At 36.1% G+C, this 20,560-nt stretch overlaps 1 protein-coding gene across 1 annotated transcript in view; it reads right to left on the reverse strand.

Annotated features, from left to right (window-relative positions):
• LOC137385942 (hydroxymethylglutaryl-CoA synthase 1-like) overlaps window positions 1–20,234 on the reverse strand; it is a 29,938-nt gene extending 9,704 nt beyond the window's left edge. Inside the window, exons 1-5 of the mRNA XM_068072567.1 lie at window positions 20,137–20,234; window positions 17,219–17,660; window positions 15,106–15,231; window positions 12,104–12,268; window positions 4,806–4,953 (exon numbers count right to left, since the gene is read on the reverse strand). Of these exons, the coding sequence (XP_067928668.1) occupies window positions 4,806–4,953; window positions 12,104–12,268; window positions 15,106–15,231; window positions 17,219–17,660 (881 nt within the window). The 5' untranslated portion in view covers window positions 20,137–20,234. The remainder of the gene's footprint in view (window positions 1–4,805; window positions 4,954–12,103; window positions 12,269–15,105; window positions 15,232–17,218; window positions 17,661–20,136) is intronic.
• Window positions 20,235–20,560: the final 326 nt, after the last annotated feature.

Raw genomic sequence — 20,560 nt, forward strand, 5'->3', positions numbered from 1 at the left:
TTTCCATGATTCGGAGACAGCGCAACTCCGAAGCACTGCGCATCATGGAAACATAGTGATAGTTAATAGGTCTATGCTGTAGGGTATGCCACAACCCACACACCCATAATCTTTACAAGTCACAGAAGATATCATTGCTGACATTTATCGCTGCTGACACTTGCCACTACTGACACTTGTCATTGCTCCCTCTTATCTGACAATAAATGCAGTCATTATTGTTTTATACCATCATATAGTTTCAATCAAAGCTGGCAATATCTGCCACATGTATCAATGACATTGTTACTAGACAAATCAAATGTGACGCAAGGCAATTATGCCGATCTGCAATTTTTGTAGAACAAAGTCTTGATTAACACAAATGTGCCCATGATAAACCAAACAAATCACATGGTTTGCGCATACGTCAAAAGAAATCGAAATCGGATTGTGGTATTTAGACATTAATTGCCCTAATGGCTAGACTCCAACAGCTGCAGTGAGCAAGAGACATTACATCATTTGAAAACCAAACTGATAAGCAACTTAGCTAGAAATGGAGTTTTATAGGCATGATGCTGGAAGGAGTGACAATGCAGTAACCAAACAGAAGTTTTCAATATGGGCATGTCTCAACCAAAAGTTGTAGAGAGTAGCCACAAAAGGTCAAAAAAATTCAGGAAATTGATGTAATTCAAGCTGTGTTCTATCTTATTGTTACTTGATTATTGTATTTACATTCTGAATCAACTATTCATGAAAAATAAAATAAATATTACATTTGTTAATAGTAAATTGTCCACCCAGACATTAGCTATATTCGACCTGGTCAAGCCTGGTGAGCCATGACCAAAGCGGTTCGGTGGCAAACCTTCCAGATTCCCTTTCCAAAACTTTTAGAGCTTTCTAATGATAAAAGTGCATTGATCTCTACAAGTACTTCAGCGCTGGTGCCATGTCAGTGCTGGTGCTAACACAATGCTGATTTACGGGTAGAACAAGGAACATGGGCTACCCAAAATCCGGCCTTTCGAGCACGAGCAAGAAATCGCAGCAGAGCTCGACAAAATGGTTGTGAAACCAGAACCACAGCTATTTTGCTTAGCGGTATAGCAGTAAACTATCGCTTTGCAGATGTTCAACTCACTTTGCTTTTCATGATTGCTAACAACTTTAATAAAATGAATGGTCAACTATAATTTTCGAAGTTTATTTCAACTTGCGAGCAAAGTCATTGTAAAGTTGTAACCAGGTTGTGCCAACCACACAGATAGATCAGCGCTCATAAAGTTGATACTGAGTGATATTTAATTCACATCCTAGATTATCACTCTTTGAAATTCAGAATTGAAAAATGGTTAAAACATTCATAAACCGAGAAATATATCCGTGTCAGTTTTTAAATGTTTAAAGGTAGTTTGGGACAGCATAGACACGTAGTACTCCAGTTATATAAGACTATTCACATAGTCTAGTCATTAATAATGAATACCTAGCGATAGTGATAGAATAACAACTTGGTGCATTGATGCAAAAGTGATGCAAATGCTTGGTGCAAAAATTTGCTGAAACAACCTCCTCTGTACCTGATATAAACTTATAATTCACTAATTACTAAAGTGTTCTACAGTCCTGACAATAACATAGTATCCTAACAACATGATAGTTGTAAAGTTTTTAACATGTATTGTAGTTTATAGAGTATTTAAGAGTATTTATATGGAGTTTCAAAGCAGCCAACACACCAGGACATGGCGGAGTTACACCAGGTGTTACACCTGGTGTCCTACTGGCGGAGGAACATTTTTATAACTCCTGGCGGAGGACACCAGGAGTTATAAAAAAGCTGTCAGCATACGGAATGCACTGTGCGTAGATCATAGTTCATCATTGTTGATCAACATGACTGAACATGCTGAAAGGCACGATTAGCTAAAAAAAGATAAGCCATTGGAATTTCATCCTTGAGAAGAACAGAGGGCAGAATGCAGCTCAGTAAATATCGCAGGAGATAGCGTCAGTTCATTGGTATCAGTGAACTGAGTGAAGTGATAACAGCTGATAAGGTATACTGATCAGCTGGGAGATCAGCTGTTAATTCAGCTGATATTATGATGTTCTCTCCACCATTTTGACATTCCTGTCACACATGCGGCACAAATAAAAGCAAGCACCTGCAAGTCTTGCCATAACCATTTCTGCTCTCAGATAGATTTAAAAAAGCTATGAAACCGCAAAAGGCTAATAGGTTTTTGGAGTTTTGAAGAATATGGCTGAACGCTGCCATGCATGTCTAACCTAGAAAATGTAAATGTTTAATACTGTAAAACCTCTATTTGAACGCCATGGCGCTCTACTTTTCAACCCTTCCGCTATAGTGGCTGTCAAATGGAGGTGGCGTTCAAATAGAGGCTGGCGTTGTCTTTTTCAAATAGCTCGTCAGTATTTAGGGAAGATAAATTGAACCCTTTTACAGACGAAGCGAATGTCACCTATATTTTGCACTTTCCTTAGGGCGGAACCACATTAAACCTTTTGGATGCAATAAATCTGCTAACTTGTCAAGAATCTCTGAATGAATATACATCGGGAAGCCAAGAAATATCTTTACCAGTTGATATCTATTGCTTACAATTAACCTGTGATGATATTATAGCCTGTGGCCTTGCCTTGCAATTTCTGGTGCTTTCAATGTTGTTATTTCATTTTAAATTTGAAAGTAGACTTTCATTTGATAACTATATATAACGATTTTGCATAAAAGCTATTGCACTCATTGATATGTTTGCAGCCAAAACTGGCTTTTTATATGCGATAAAAGAGGAGCTATGAGCATCAATCCATTATAAGCCGTGTTAAGAAAATCGCAAGGATGCTATTAAATAATACGCTATAAATCTGCAAATTTATAAGTTGTATAATAATAATCTATCAAATGTTACAAATATATAAATTCAAGAACAAGTGACATAAATGATCTATACTTATAATACATGCAGAAACAAACAAACATTTTTTAAACATAAATATTTGCTTCGTTGACTCGGCTAGTTGCGTTCTGATTGTTGCTTTCGATCGAACGAACATCTTTTGACTGTCCAATACCTTTATTATCCCTTCCAATTACCTTCAATCTTTTCTGACCTCAACTCTTCTTCTCCACTGCTGAGCTAGTCGATATTAGCGTTCGAACAATTCTTTTATCAGAACAAAATCTTTTACACGTTGCATTTCGCATAAACGATAATCATTTAGCAGCATTGCTAAGCCCAACTTTTAGCCTAAAACTAGTTGTTCATAGTACATTTATGTTCGGTTTACATTTACCATCGTAAATGTAAACCGTTTTTTACATATGTCAAAGTATCAAAACCGCATTAAACAAAAGGCTATTATTAGCCTGATACAGTTACTAATCATTTCTATGGCAATGCTTTCAACGTTTTAACGAAAAAAGCGAAAACCTTCAGAGTTGGAAAACGGACTTCCGATACAAACATAAACAACGAAATAATGAATTGTTATTGATGTAACCGGGTCATTATAATTTGGTACGATTGTGAGAATACTTTTTACTGATCACTTGCTATTATGGCTTTGTCAAGATCGAAGAATGTCAAAGTGGCGGGCAAATGGAAGTGGCGCTCAAGTAAGGAGTGGCGATCTATTTTTTAATCCTTCTCCGATAGTGGCGATCGAATGGAGGTGGCGGTCAAATAAAGGTGGCGTTCAATTAGAGGATTTACGGTATCTGCTGTTTCGCAAAGATTAATAGTTATAAAATTCATACAAAAACACACAATATCATCTACAGCACAGATGTGTAACAGATGTGTAACAGAGCATTTATGAGTGTCAAGTCTAACAGTCAGTATCAAATGACGTTTAGGTACATGTTACAAAATGCTTGGACAAGAGATGTTACAATAATAATGGCTGTACATGGTTTAATATCGAATTTCGATTAAAATGTTCTATTTTTTCCCAGCCATTTAAGGCGTATCTATCTCAACTCCAGCCAAAAATCAGATAGTAATTATTCTAACAGAGGGACTATATTGACAGTTACTGGTTACGCATGCGATTAGACTGACTCATAGCGAACAAAGAGTCTCGTGACTGACTCCTGCAGCACCGAGCTCTTCAGCAAAATGTCACTTCAAGTAATTATATTGTGACTTCAACTGTAATGGACCCAGACTATTGTAACATGTTTTTCCGCGTACAAAACAATATAAATTGTATCAGTTTAGATGCCTATGCTACCTAAAGTGTGTGAATATCGTTGTTGAACTTCTCAGAATTAATGTTTACTAAGATGAATTGCTTTAAACTGGCATAATTTGATTAGTAGTGATTGGTGCGAGTACAGTTTGTAGGAGGCATAACTCCTAAATTACCATTCGGTCGGAAGAAATTGAACATACTAAAGACGCGTCTACTACAGTGGAATTGGTTCTCTGACTACTGGAGTTGATCAACAAAGTTCATTCTGTAACAACTGGTAGTTAATAACAAATTAATGTATGAATTGCTGTGTTTTTTAAAATAAAAACTAATATTGAAAGAAAACAAAACTGATTATCCGACTACACTAATATGAGAGAAATTTGTAACCATTGAAAAACAACTTGAGATAATCAAAATATTTAAAGGGGATAGAGCATTAAATTGTTTGACTAGCGGGTCACAAGAAGTGACAGGCTGTGACAACTTGTAGCAGGTAGTGTGACAACTCTTAGCAGGTAGAAAGACAGAGAAGTCAAACAAGAACATAATCACAAAACATACCGATAAGACATTTCATAAAAGAACCAGCCTACCTGAATGCCTGCAGATGATCGTACTCGGGCTTGTCGGGCTGTGCGAGGAAGTCATTGAACAAAAGTCGAGCAACCGATTTTTGAACTAACTTGCAATAAGGGCTGTGGAAACAGAAACCATCAGCATCGGCCAAGGTGAAGGTAGACCCTGAAACGTGATAAGTTGAAACCTTCAACAATGGCGATTCTTTAACTGGCCTAGATTTGAAAGAAAAACACATCAGCCTTTCTTCCATAACAGCAATTGTTTAGGTTACTGTTGGCAAGGGTCCAAGTAAGAGCCAAAGCAACTGGGAATTGATGGCAATAAGATTGGCAAAGAGCCAGATATGCCTCAGAAATCAGGTAGGTATTGCCAACGTTTCTGCATAGCAAGAAGCTACTACAAATTATCGTTAAATGTTGACTTGCAACAAAATTCACATTACAGTTAGTTGGTATCAAAAGATTCACCATGTCTTACTCTGTTGTGTTGTAGGTGCCAAATATGTGGAAATGTGATTACAAGCTCTTAAAAGCTAAAAAACGAAAAGCGAGGGTAGATTGGAATCTCTTTATTTCGATGACGTAGCCACGAAATTTGGTTATATCTTGTCACGTGATGTTCTCACGTGAATTGAAAGGCCAATAAAAAGCTCAATATAAAACTTATCGTAGAACTAGTTTATGACAAACACTTCGGGTTTTACCGAAGACCCCGTATCAAATATAGATGCTCGCTCCATTCCAGTTTTGTTTTGGTTTGGTCTAATTGGCAAGTTGTAATCTGATCATGTGACCCAATACTTCGCAAATAATTTCTGCAGCACTTTTCGATTATCACAAGTGACCAACATGCTCGTCATGATTATCAGACAATAATATGTACTCCTTCAAAGTAAGGCTTAAAAATTAAACGAATTTTTACGGTAAGTTATAGGATATCACTGCTAAAAGTGACAGCATTACGATGACGATAAAACAGACGCGTAAGAACAATAGACATGGTTTTATTGAATGCGTGAAGTATATTTGTGAAAATATTTCGACGAATAAGATTGCATGAAAGTGTAAACAGAAACCATCTCTCACAACTACATCACATTTGAGCCGTTTTGGAAAGAGAATCCAAACTACGGCGGTCTCGTGTGGCTGCGATTTTCTGTTCGTTTTTGAGCTTTTTAAAGCTTGTAATCACCTTTCCACATATTTTGCACCTACAACACAACAGAGTAAGACATGGTGAATCTTTTCATATCAAATAACTGTAATGTGAATTTTGTTGCAAGTCAACCTTTAAGTAAAGTGGAACCTCGGTTCTCGAACGCTTTGGTTCTCGACCAATTCGGTTTTCGACCAAAAAAATTGAGATTTGTTCATCTCGCATCTCGGATCTCGAACATAAATTTGGTTCTTGAACAAACCGGAGCATGCGCATTAGAATGAAACATTCGGAACAGCTCCGGAAACAGCATGGAAAAATTCGTTAAGAAAAAAAGAGGCATGTTACACTTCATAAATCATTTACAAAAAGAAAGGAACCATCTAGGACGATGTCCTTCTACCGAAGAGATTTGCTAGAGACAACTCCTCCAATCGAGTTATCCTATATTGTTTTGGAGGGGGATTCTCCTTCAAAGATCTGAAGTAAACGTGCCATTGCTGTTTATATTTTCTTTTTCACACGATTTTTGATGTAACTGATTTGTTGTATTTTTCACTGTTTCGTTATCAATTTCTGCAATTTTTGGTATTGTATCTTAACGTAGAATGTTTTTGATGTTTTAAGAACAAAACATACAGAATGTTTACTTTTTGATTCCTGTTTTCATCATCGTATATTGAAAACCTTTAAAAATAAACATGATTTATATCTACCCGCTTTTATTTATAGTATGTAGTATACAGTACAATTTATGGTATAAAATGTTAAAAAAATACTTTACCGAAGTTGTTATCTCGGCTTGGAACGGATTAAAACTTACTTATATATTAATTCTAATGGGAATAATTGTTTCAGATCAGAACAGTTCGGTTTTCAGATCTCGAACAGTTCGGTTTTCAGATCTCGAACAGTTCGGTTTTCAGATCTCGAACAGTTCGGTTTTTGAACAACTTTCTGGAACAGATTATGTTCGAGAATCGAGGTTTCACTATACGTTATTAAAAATAATATAAGTGTCTGAAACTTTTATCTGCAAAACTCAACATAGTTTTTTAATGGAAAACAAAACTGGTTGGAAGGCGTGTTTAACATTGGCAAGAATCACCTATAAATGGGGGTCACACAAACCTGCGACAATAACTGAATTTATTTTATATGCAATTTAATTGCTACAGAAGCAAGTGACATATAAAAAGGTCATTCCACAGTGACTATTGTCATGATTCACAATATGAAATTCAAGAAAAAAGTTGATTGAAAACTTTAAAGGTTGACTTGCAATAAAATTCACATTACAGTTATTTGGTATCAAAAGATTCACCATGTTTTACTCTGTTGTGTTGTAGGTGCAAAATATGTGGAAATGTGATTACAAGCTCTTAAAAGCTAAAAAGCAAACAGTTAATTGCAGCCACACGAGACCGCCATAGTCTGGATTCTCTTTCCAAAACAGCTCAAATGTGACGTAGTTGTAGGAGATGGCTTCTGTTTACACTTTTATGAGACCTCATTGGTCGAAATATTTTCACGAATATACTTCGCACATTCAATAAAACCATGTCTATTGTTCTTACGCATCAATTTTATCGTCATTGTAATGCTGTCACTTTCAGCAGCACTGATATCCTATAACCTACCGTAAAAATTTGTTTAATTTTTTAAACTTAGCTCGAAGGAGTACATATCATTGTCTGATAAACATGACGAGCCTGTTGGTCACAGGTGAGAAATGCTGCAGAAATTAATCACGAAGTATGGGTCACATGATCAGATTACGACTAGACGATTAGACCAAGCACAATGTAAAGTAGCGAGTATCTATATTTGATACGGGGTCTTCGGTAAAACCCCGACATGTTTGTCATAAACTAGTGCTACGAGTAGTTTTATATTGAGCCTTTTATTGGCCTTTCAATTCACATGAGAACATCACGTGACAAGACAATAACCAACTGTAATGACTACATCAGAGAAATAAACTGATTCCAATCTACGGCGGCTTTTCATTTTTTAGCTTTTAAGAGCTTGTAATCACATTTCCACATATTTTGCACCTACAACACAACGGAGTAAGACATGGTGAATCTATTGATACCAAATAATTGTAATGTGAATTTTGTTACAAGTCAACCTTTAAGAATTCCAGTTAAAAGAAGCATTTATAAAATCAATCCATGTTTGATGTCAAATATGGCTATTGGTAAATATGGTCATTGCCAAATATGGTCATTGTCGAATATGGTCATTGGTGAATACGGTCATTGGTGAATACGGTAATACGGTCATTGTAGAATACGGTCATTGTCAAATATGGTCATTGTCAAATATGGTCATTGTGAAATTTGGTCATTGTAAAATATGGCCATTATCGAATATGGTTATTATCAAATATGATCATATTAAATAGAAGAAAGAAAGAAGATTTGAGCTAATTCTTGGTTGATGAAAACAACAACGTGAAAACCTCAGAGCCACACAGAGGCTAATGTATGGAGGCTATTGGCCATGTAGAAACTATAACAAAAAGCCGGTAGACCTAGTTAGCAACCTGCAAACGCTAGGATACGGCAAGCCTCTTCTAAATACTCTTAGGCCAATAAAATGATATTGAATCAATTATAAAAAGGCATTATATTGCTAGTGTTTGCGATTTTTTGCAATCGCAGTCATTCAATAGGCATATTACCCACCGAAAGTAGTTGCCCAGGGATAGGATTACAGAGTTTTTATACAACACTAGACGACAGCATTTGTTCTTAAATGATTGCAGTGATTTGACTTTACAAGCCTAGGGCTATTTTCTAATGCTGCAGACTGTCACAAAAGAAAAGCCAACAGCATCTTTATATTTTTGCCGTAGCGGAGAAGCGTAGGCAATCGATAAAATGTGATTCTTTTAAACCTTATATAACCGAAAATGGAACAGTTTGTATTTTTGAGCGAGTTGACATTCATATCCTGTCACAAGTTTTGAACAATAGAAAACACTTGCATGGTTGTTAAACGTCGACCAGTCAGACCGCAATGGTAGGTGAGATCCAATATTTCTCAGTAGGAGACAACCTGCTTATTTCAATTGACAATTTATTCATTTCTTTCACTTGTGATACTTGTTGGTCAGCCACTAATTATAGCAACATGGCTGTCCCCTTGTTAACTCTTTTGTCAGGTCAGCACAGAAGATTAATGAAGATGAATTGGCAATGTCGTTAATGTCATGGTTAGATAAATATTCTCATCGAGTACCTTAGAAAATACCTTATCTTCACTATAATAATAAGAGCCATATCCGTCGATCTGAAGCCAAACTTTGGAGGTTAGGAAAAAACGATGCATCACACGTGAATCGAACTTGAATATATTCGGATTAGCTGCCAGACACGCTACCAACTGCGCCACTCGACTGCCTTGCTACATTGAGGAATAATTGTACACATAGTTATTACACCTGATGATCTCCCATGAGACACACAGGACTGCCAGGGTACTAGCACAAATAATACAAAATAGGCATACGGACTGCGAAGTCCTTATGAAGGGTGAACTACACTTTGATGATCATAGCTGTTAGAGCCATTATAAACCAGCTAGTGTTGACATTGTTTCTGAAGTCAGTTTTATTTATTGACATTACTAAGAGTGAACAAGTCAAACCAGCAATGAGATTATTGGTGAGGGGTTAAAAAGAGGCAACCTTAAATTAATCAGTGCCAAAGAGTAATGGGGAAAGTTCTAGGTGAGATAGGAGTGATAAGTGGGGCAAATGTGAAATGCACCTGAGGCTATTGACATAAGCAATCAATTTGTTAGCATCTGTTTTTATCAGGGCGGTCCAAGAGTTCAACTGGTACAGATTACGTGGGCTCAATGTTTAGGGTACAAAGTACAAATCAGCTGGTTACACCATCATTATAAACGATATTGCCTGCCCATGGCGACTCACTGATATCTGTTATAGCCATTCACTGATAGTTGGACAATGTAGAAACCGACAGCCAAGCTCAGTACTCATATGACTATCCATCTTTAATCAAACTTATTCCAATCTCAAGTTTTTGGGCTATCAAATATCATTACTAACTTTGGAAAGGGGACTCAAAAAACTGTAAATTAAGTTGTCTTTCACATTTTATAGTATTGCTGAAGGAAATAAACATTTAGCCCAACGAGAGCCTGAAGCGGAGTGACCGAAGTTATAGCCATTTTGATGTCGCTGGTTTACTCATAAATGCAAGTTGATCTGGGAATCAGATAGCCAGTTACTATTAACCTCAGTCTAATAGTAACTAACTAACTATCACATTGTGTTGATGTTTAGTAAAGATTTGATCAATCTAATAAAAATCTATTTTACTAAACATTAAAATTACACATCAATTTGTCTGTTGGTCCATAGCACATCATAGAGGCAACTTTCCAAAAAACAGCTCCATGACGTCTCACTCTAAGCCTTGGGGAATGTCGAAATAAGAACTGTGGTGGCAGTGTCAAGGCCATTAGCATGGATTGCAATATTCCAACAATGCAAGTTTTTAATTTCTCTTTGATTTTACAGCTTTATTATTTATAAACAAATTTTGTTAGCTAGTTTCTGATGGCCATATTTATTGCCTTGCGATGTTATGTCTACTTTTTGGAAAACTTTTTGACAAAATCAATTTTTTGTACTGCAGCTATAGTGGTGGCCTGATTGCTAATAATTGTGTTTGCATATTCTCAGTCCATGGTTGTTTTGCTGTCATGGACAGGTGCTCAGTTAATATTCATTTAAACTGCTTCGAAAACATAAAATGTGCTAAAACTCCAAAAACACTTATGGAGTACTTGCAAATTTCTTAGGAGTAGGGGGTAAGTGAATGGGTAGACCTCATAAATTCAGGAGAAGTATGGCTGTTTTGTCATGAGTGAAGTACATGTGGGTAGCAATAGCCAAGTTAGTCAGTCACATAACTGAATGCATTGCATCATTAAAAGACATTGTTGGAGATCTTGATATCTAATGTTTTAGGCTACAAAAACCTAATGCTTGCCTTATACCAAATCCATCTGATGAACAACAAAAACGCTTTATTGGATTCATTCAAAGGTCATTGATAGAGTAATTACCATGTTAGTCACTTCCCTGAAAGTAGCATGTAGCATCTCACTGAAGTATTATGAATTCACGCAGAATGAAACAAATACAGTCAAACATGGATAACTCAAACTTCACGGTTCAACTTCACTTCAAACGTTCAAGTTATTAGAACACTGTCACAAGTCCACCATGTATTTATTAGTAGATACATGTAAACTATAATATAAATCAAAAGCATAAATGGCTTGTTTCAAATTAAACGCTTCTAATGTAAAGTTTAAAATTTTTTACCAGAAAGTGTAGAGATTTTTCTATCACTTGAGATTTGTTTGTTGTTTTAGGTGATGTGACTGCCAAGACATTTTTCACATTAAAATTGGCAAAACTTGATCGCTGTTGAAATGCTCAGAAGAGAAGACATCTTTTTCTAGCGTTTTAACCAAGATCAATTTTGCCGATTTTTATTCAAGTTTATGCGAAGGTTACCTCTCGCTTTTCCTTGCCTTCGACGGACCATTGCTAAGTGGATGTTTGGTGAAAATCAAATTTTACCAAACCAAATTTTGCCGATGATGGTAATAACGACACCTATTAACTACTAAAAGTTGTGGTTTATCTCTATGGCTTGAAATAAAGCGATATTCTAAAGCGATACTCTAAAGCGATAACAACCGTCTCGGTAGCTGTTGGGCAAAAAATTCTTCAAGTTAACGAAGTTAAGATCGAGTTATCTGAAGCAATTTATCATTGCGTGGGAACAGACCAAACAAATCCGTTCGAGTTAACCATATGTTCGAGCTATCCGAGGGTGAGTTATCCATGTTTGACTGTACTTATTATACACCACATTCAATGATAGATATTTTCGATATTTGTCGTGCATATCCCTTTAAGGGGTGTGGAGTTCATCTGAAAGGACCTCTATAGAAGTATACAGATAGTGACGAATAGTGAAAATACATTTGCGTAGATGAATTTTCTTATTTTGATGCATCTACTTGCAAACATATTTTATTTAATAAAATCCTACCAACACATAAACCTACTTTTACTATAAAAAAACAACTGGTGGCGTACCTTCAAGGAATGTTGCAGAAGCTTTGGCCTTGAAGCGCTGGTAGCACTTATCGAGAGCGCCAAGGTAGCATTGAATTGACAACTTGCCATCTACCACTGGGTATTCACTATCGAGGTTGGGTTTATAGAAGTCATATGAGTGCTCCATGTGGCTAGACCTTACCCCTGCACAACATAGGTCAAACAGTATATCATGTGATAGAGTTATAGCGAGTGCTATAACAGTATGGTGTCAGATATTGTACAATCAAAGTCATACGGGCGATGCATATGCATACAGTTATCGTGCCAAATAATATACAATAACTTAGTGTATATAATCGTATAAAGTTGCAAAACATTGTATAGTGACACATAACCATAAGATCCCAATTTCTCAGTCACCTAGTCACACCAATTATACAACCAAGGCTTGGCTGGATATGCTGAAATTTACGCTGTGAACGGTAACGAAAACGTTGACCCAGTTTGGCATTCTTCAGCTATTCTAGCGTGTTAAACTTTGACCTCTCTTGATAACTGAGTGATGGAATCTAACTGGCTACTTGTTATGAACTAGTTTCATTATATACAGTGGACTCTCGCCATGCGATTTTAATTCATTTCAGAGTTGACATCATAAGGCGAAAACTTCTTACAGGGAAGTTTAGAAACCCATAGCAAATATCTAATGCCAACACCCCCTGGTAAAAATCATTAAAATTCTATATACGTACCATACATTTTAAAAATTTAGCAACAAAATAATATGTTAACCTTAGTAACAGCAGTTACCTACAGTAACTCTAGTGAATTATGTGGTTATGATCTGCAATAAAATGTAGCGTTACAGTGTAATATGCACAGCAGTAAGTACTGTAGGGAGCTCATACTGTCGAGGCAAACGTATAACATAAATGTTGAATTTATTTTAAATGAATTTAGCTTACTAAACACATACTTAAAGCTAAGTTTTAGGACTTTAGTTTAGTTTTAGTATTTTCAACTATTTTACTGAACTTCAACTTTTTCATCGGCTAGAGTTTTATCACCTGTTTCCAATTTCGTCTTTACAATAACTAATAACGCTGAACTGAGCAAGATCGAGCATTGTATCTCTTTCATTCATTGTTGAAGGAATGTTGGTGATCAGCATATTTGCTAGTCCGACGTAATCAGCACTTCAAATTTTGAGAGAAATTTTTGTTGATTCTACATGGCAAAAAAATCTTTAGTTTGGGAAGGGCGAAAAATCAGTATATTCTACATCGCAGCACAAAAAATCATATAACAGGGTCATCATACACCGAGGGCGAACTGTACACGGATGTTTTGAAGCTCAGTCTATTTTAATGTCTACGATGTCAATGCTATTTTATGTAGACTAACAAACTTTATTTTGTCTATAAGTTACTGGGATTAATCTAGCGATCTGTGAGCGAAGTGATGTCGTTTCTGACTTAAAGCCGAGGGAGGTAATTCTACAGGCCAAACTAGCATATTCTGCAATTAACTATTTAATGCTACAGACTTTATTAAAAAAGAAACAAAATAATTTCACTATAAACTGTCACATGCCCAATTGTCATAGTACCAGTCCAATAAGTTTCACCATCAATGCATGTTGGAGCTGGTGTCCTAAATAGATAGAATATCAGGGAAGTTCTTTACATCTGTTCAAGACTTGAACTTTAGTGAATGTCAGAATTCCCAGTAATGTGATATTTTGCAGGTTTTATGACAAAGCTCAAATGTCTACTTGAGTACCTTATCTTGTCATGCTATCAAGTACACTTAGCATCTCAATAAAACCTTTTCTGGTCTCTTTTGTAAGAGTATTCAATTATCTCGCATATCTATTAGCAACACGATTGATTTCAGCAAACAGGCGGATTTAAACAATCATCAGGCCTGTATGCAAGAACAGTGAACGACCTAAACAAGACAAATGTTGCAGCTGATCAAAGGAATCTTGTATGTTTTACTAGCAACCTAAATCTCACCGTTTATCTGGCAGCAGAGCCTACAGTATTGCACTACTGATTACAAAATGGCCCAAACTCTTAAATGAAAATTTATTGCCAAAGCAAAGGAATTAAAAATGCTGCCACAGACAGTCAAGAGATTGAAAATTAACACAAAATTGTATATCGTGCCTATCATTGCTGTACACACTCAAGCAATATCTTTCTATACAAGTCTAATTCTACTTGGAAAATACAATAATTTCCCTGACGGACTTGTACAAACATGTCATGCGCATCAACTATGAGAAACTTGTCCGCAGGGAAGGTCAGATGACGCATACAAATAATTGAAATCTCCTATCGGCCATTGTGAGATCAACAAACAAGGAGGGCAAAGGATATCAAAAATTGAACCTATCTTATCTAACAAGATTAAAATGCCTACAAGAATAGTACAACTACCTAGCAACCTTCCTCGGTTACGCAATTAGACTTTTTTATAAAATTGACACAGCCCAGCAGTTGTCAAACGAATTATTGGTAAATTGATAGGGCTCAATTGGTTTGTCAATCTTCTTTTAAGAGCAACAAATAAAAAAAGCAATGCAAGGTACGTGTAATTGAATTTAACCATAAAAGGTACTCCGGTGCGAAATAGGAGCTTTTAAGCTATCTACATGGTCAAAGATATTCCCAGTAATTGTTCCTTGCAGAGGCTCCTTGGGAAATGATCAAAGGTGTTTGTTGGGAGTAAAAATATTGAAATTTTCATCTACATGTAAATTTGTAAATTTTATTGACTAAACATCTTTCCTGTTAAGAAACTGTTGTATCAAAAGGACTCAACGCATTACAATCATAAATCCCATGTTGATATCGCATCCCAAGCTAAGCTCTGAACCTGATGCCCAAATTCAAATGTAAACAGCAGTATTACAGAGAAACAAGAGTAGTAACTCTACTAGCAGGGTATAACAACAACCGACACGAAAATAATACGACTCACATGATTATTGCAATATTAGATATTACTATTATACAAAATACTGCACAAACCTCTGTCCAACACCACAGCTGCATCCGGTCCTATCAGCATGGCCACAGCCCCGGCACCCCCAGTACACCGGGCAGGTCCTGTTGCGTAGACGGCTATGTCAGAACACACAACTAAAGCATATCTGCCTGCAAACACACAGCTATAGTATACCTGCCTGTTAACACACAACTAAAGGGGTTTCTTACATGAAATTTTAAAATATATTATCAAAAAAGTTCACGTGTAGATATTTCGCTATCTTTTGAAATTTTGTTTGTTGTTTGAGGTGATCTGACTGACAGGGTGTTTCAAGATGGAAATAGACAAACTTGACAGCAGTTAGAACGTTCACAAGATAATACTTCTCCGAAATCACATCAACAGTTGCACTTTCTGTTTGGCCCTCTCGTTATGATATCGGCTATTGCGTTCACATTGCAGTGTTACAGTGTTGCAGTTGCGTCTCTATCGACATATGCATATCATAAAACCTCTGTTTGAACACCATGGCGTTCGACTTTTCAACCCTTCCCCTACAGTGGCGTTTTATTAGAGGCGATGTTCAAATACAGGGCGGCGCTGCATTTTTCAACTAGTTCGTCAGAATTTTGGGAAAATAAATTTAACCCTTTTACATGTGAAGAGATCTGCTAATGTTGCCTATATTTTGCACTCTCTTTAGGGAAGAACGAAATTAATGTCATCGGTTTAGACATTTTTACTAACCCATTTTCATATACAGTCATACCTGGACATACGAGCTTAATGTCTTCTGGAACTGAGCTCGTATGTCAATGCTACTCACGCCTCAAGTTACTCGCTTCTCACTTTTTCTTATATAAAATAATTGAATACAATATAATCTGTTACCATACAAGGAAAACAACCACATAAAATAGGACATTACAACAGAAAAACGTATTTTTAATTTTTGTAATTTAGCGCATACACTAAAAAAGTAACAAATACTTATTTAGTTGTTAATATCTGCAATAAAATGTAACATTACTATGTTCAATACTGTAGGTTTTTACCTTCGAGACAGACGCAATGACTAACGGCGGTCTGAAAGCCTTGACAAAAACACGTTCGGTACACCAAACTTCTGTGACGCCACGTAACAGAAACTTTGAGTTTAATTTAAATTAATTTAGCTTACTAAATACACACTTAAAATTAAGTCTTAAACTTTTAAACTTAATTTAATTGTGTGGTCATATTTTTTTTTTTCTCCAGTTTGGTACTTTTTGCCTCACGTTCGCTATAGCTTTTAGCCAACCTTTTTTCAAACTGATTCGAGAAAAAAGATTGAGCGATCCTAATCTCGAAAACGGTCTTTTGCATACTTGGCTATGCACCATAGCCATACCTGGTCATGACCTTTCAAGAAGGCACCTTAAAGTGGCCCATAAAAGGAAATTTAAAAAAAGTCATTATTTGCCTAGAACATGGCAAGTATGTAGTTACTAAGGCTTAATCAGAAACTAGAATAAGCAAATGGAGTAGTTTTTATGTTATAGAGAGCTACAAAAGAAACATGATCAGCATCCGTGTGAATTTCTAACCCTTAAAAGACGATAGCAAATAAAATATCCGACACGGCATGACCTTTTTGGCATGCTGCTCATGCAAAGGACGTGGCATTTTGAATCAGCAAAAGTTCCGCGTCAGTTCAAATGTGAGTGCACACATGTTGGACATAAGCACATTCCTGGCAAGCTAGGCAATTTGTTAAAAACTGGAAATAAAGGTATTGAAATAATTCAGAAGAGGTTGCAAAAACGCTTGTATATCAATTAAATATAGGAACTTTCTTTCAGAGAACAGTTTCAACAGTTGTTTTAATATTATTACACAAAAACAACTTTAAATTAGGTGATACAGGACTGTGTTATTAACAATGGGAGACAAACAAATGTATATAAAAAAAAATTTATGATAAGAAAACGATTGTTTTACAAAATATCTAATAAAGGCTTTAAACAAGCAATTTACTAGTTATAAAAAAGCATTAAAAATGTTATAACTTTTTGTTGAAAAGTTTTTAGTTATATAAAATAAAACTTAATCATCACCAAATGATGCTAGCAGTTTTTCCTACCGAAAGCATTAGAACATTAATTATATTCCTACCATCCCACGAGCTTGACTCCACCCAGTTGACCGAATTAAAAAGAGCGTTGGTACCACCATAACATGCATTTGTGGTATCAATGCCTTCGACATCTGTGTTACCACTGTCTTGAAACAATTGCATCAACACTGTCTTCACACTTTTGCTTTTGTCAATAATCGTCTCTGTCCCAACCTCTATACGTCCGATCTCAGTTGGCTTGACATCGTAGTGCAACATGAGATTTTTAACGACTGTAAGGGCAAGAGAGTGAACATCTTCACGATCAGAGCAGAAACCCATCTTTTCTTGGCCAAGGCCAATGGTGTATTTTCCAGCAGAAATGCCATCAAACTGCTCAAGTTCTGTTTGGTCGACATACTGAGACGGAAAATACACTTCCATTGCTGTGATGCCGACATCCTCTGGCCAACCTATACGGCATCCTTTAGTTCCTGGCATCTAAACATACACACTGCTTTTGGAGCAATTTGACTCAAAGAGAAAATGTAAGGAAAGCTTCGTCTTTACCACATGCTATAAATCATATACTGAACAGTAATAATTAAAATATAGACAATGTTTCTTTCCTATCTACCCTAGGACACTTATGTATTCGCCTCATCTACGCGGAGTCATCTTCTCACAAAAATTTCATGCGCGAAACTAAACTATCATAACGAATGAGCGAAACCGCGAAATTAAATAGCTTTGTTCATTGATAGTCCAAGAAACAAATGGCAGCAAGCGATCAAATTGCATTATCGACCTCGCCCACACCATTCTACCTGCGGTTCACAAGTACAAACTAGTCCCAAATCGAAATTTTTTTCTTATTGGTGAACCAGGCCCGTATTCCCTGGAGCAGCTGGCCGGCTGAGCCGTTCCAATTCTTTAGGAATTTTCCGCAGCTAAGTACAGTCAAACTCGGATAACTGTCCCTCGAATAAAATGTAACATTTCATCTCAAACACAAAGTTAACTCGCATGGCGTTGTTTGGTCCGTTCCCACGCAATGATAAATTGCTCCAGATAACTCGACCTCAACATCATTTATTCAAAAAGTTATTCGCCCAACGGCTATGAAGACGGTTTTTATCGCTCTAGAATATCACTTTATTCGAAGCCATAGAGACAAACATCAACTTTTAGTAGTTCTTAGGCGTCATTATTATCATCATCAGTGGCAAAATATTCTTGTTAACGACCTTTATACAGGTTTGCAAAATATCAAGTTTTACCAAACATCCGCATGGTCATGTCCCATTGAAAGCGTGGAAACCACCGTATGAACTTAAAATAAAATCGGCAAAATTGATCTTTGTTAAAACGCTCAAAAGAAAATGATGTCTTTTTTCTTAACCTTTTAACTGCGGTCAAGTTTTGCCTACTTTAATTTAAAAACGTCTCGTCAGTCACATCACCTAAAACAAAACAAATCTCAAAAAATAGAAAAATGTTGATACTTTCCGATAAAATGTTTTAAAACTTCACACGAGAGACCCGACTGAGGCTCTACATAAGAAAAACCAGTTGGGGGGCTTACACCGCCCAACTAAACACCCCCAGGTGTTCATAACTAGTCGCCTAACATTAGCCGCCCCAACTTGCAACCAGTGAATACAGGCCTGCGGTAAACTGAACCTGAGGAATCTAATTATGTTTGTTCCACTGCATTTATTTTCACATCACTATATTTTCGCACTCACCAGAGTTGCGAAATTAAGGTGCAGTGAAATTTTACTCTGTATGCTACTCACGAAACTAAATACTAGCGAAATATAAGTGTCCTAGGGTATAGGGAATGTACTAGTAGTGAATATAAAAATTTTCAAATATGCAGAAAAGCATAAGGATATTACCTCTGCTGTAGCAATTAATATAGCGGGGATATTAAAAGTAGAAATGGGTCTCCAGTATTACCAAGCTAAACTTCAATTAAAAGCCAGATCAAGATTCCAAATTTAAAAAACGACTTCGGGAAGTGTAGAAGGGACAGAAGGGAATATGCTGAAAACTAGTTGAAGGAATTCTCATTAATTAGCAATAGAATAGAACATGTTGGTGTACATTATTTGTCATTTTGTATTGCAACATATAAACAGGGATTAGAGTTATTATCGCACATTCATTACAAATCTTGTTGTGTATTCGGCGAGTTGAAGTTAGAACTTTTGAAGCTTTGCTCATTCTAGCTGATGCAACTCTGCCAATCGATTGTACATCAAACATGACTGAGTCACTTTGAACCTAGTCATGTCAAAGTCCAAAAGCATATCAATTGATGAATGCAACTGATCAAACTTCATAGACGGTTTATATATTAGCTAGCATTTGTAGATAGTTTCTCACTCTGTATGCAGTTGGTGTGAGGTCTTGAACTGTAAATTTTTGTTATGCCAAACACAAACTAAGTCGTCAATACAACTGATACATGCAAAACTACTGCACCGTTTTTGACCAACACCTTTACAAGAAACTAATTGTATACAAAAAGTTATTCTTTTAAAGTTTTAATAAGTTTAAGCTTGCATGTTTTATTACTGGCACTAAAACCACGTGAAGAAGTACAACGCTTCGTTGTAGCAAAAACATTGATGCAAATATAATTAACGTTTGTTGAGAGAAATGACTAGTCAATACCTGAAACTAATGAATGATAAACTCTGGACAGATAGTGCATTTAAGCAAATAACAAAGACCATTAGACAAACATCCAGAACTGCGTTTGTAAATCATGAACATACAACTGTTAACTAAGACGTTCTTGTGAATATTATAAAACATGAACAAATAAAAGAACATCGCAGAATAGATCAGCAAAATATATCAGCTTTGAACAAGATAATCGTGTGAAATGTGTACCTGTACAAATTAACAGAAAATTAAGATACATAGCTTTTATCTGAATAAACTTAATAAGTTATATAATAAATACCTTAATCTTTTAATAACGCCTTTGATGCTCAACTACAGCCAAATTTGATAAAAACCTTTTTAATTAAATGTAAAGCCTTAATACGCAGTCAGGGTAACGAAACGCAAACATAGTATTAGTGGGCTCATTATCGGACGAAGATATTTTAACCAATAGAAAGCGTCGGCGCGATTCTGTCTAACCTCGAACGATGATGTAGCTGCCAATAGGACATGCGCTGGTGAAAAACATAGAACGCGCGATCGGCGTGGTTCCGGTCGTTGCTCCTATATGTCATCCAAATACTGTATATTTATTAATACATGTAATTGTTTTAAATTATTTGCACCAAGTACTACTATTATAGTAAGGATATCTATACAGTTATATTTTGCTACGTAGATGAATCACTTAGTTAACTCACACAGTTTGTTGATATTAATTG

Source organism: Watersipora subatra, chromosome 1 (assembly GCF_963576615.1).
Source record: "Watersipora subatra chromosome 1, tzWatSuba1.1, whole genome shotgun sequence".
Lineage (NCBI taxonomy): Eukaryota > Metazoa > Bryozoa > Gymnolaemata > Cheilostomatida > Watersiporidae > Watersipora > Watersipora subatra.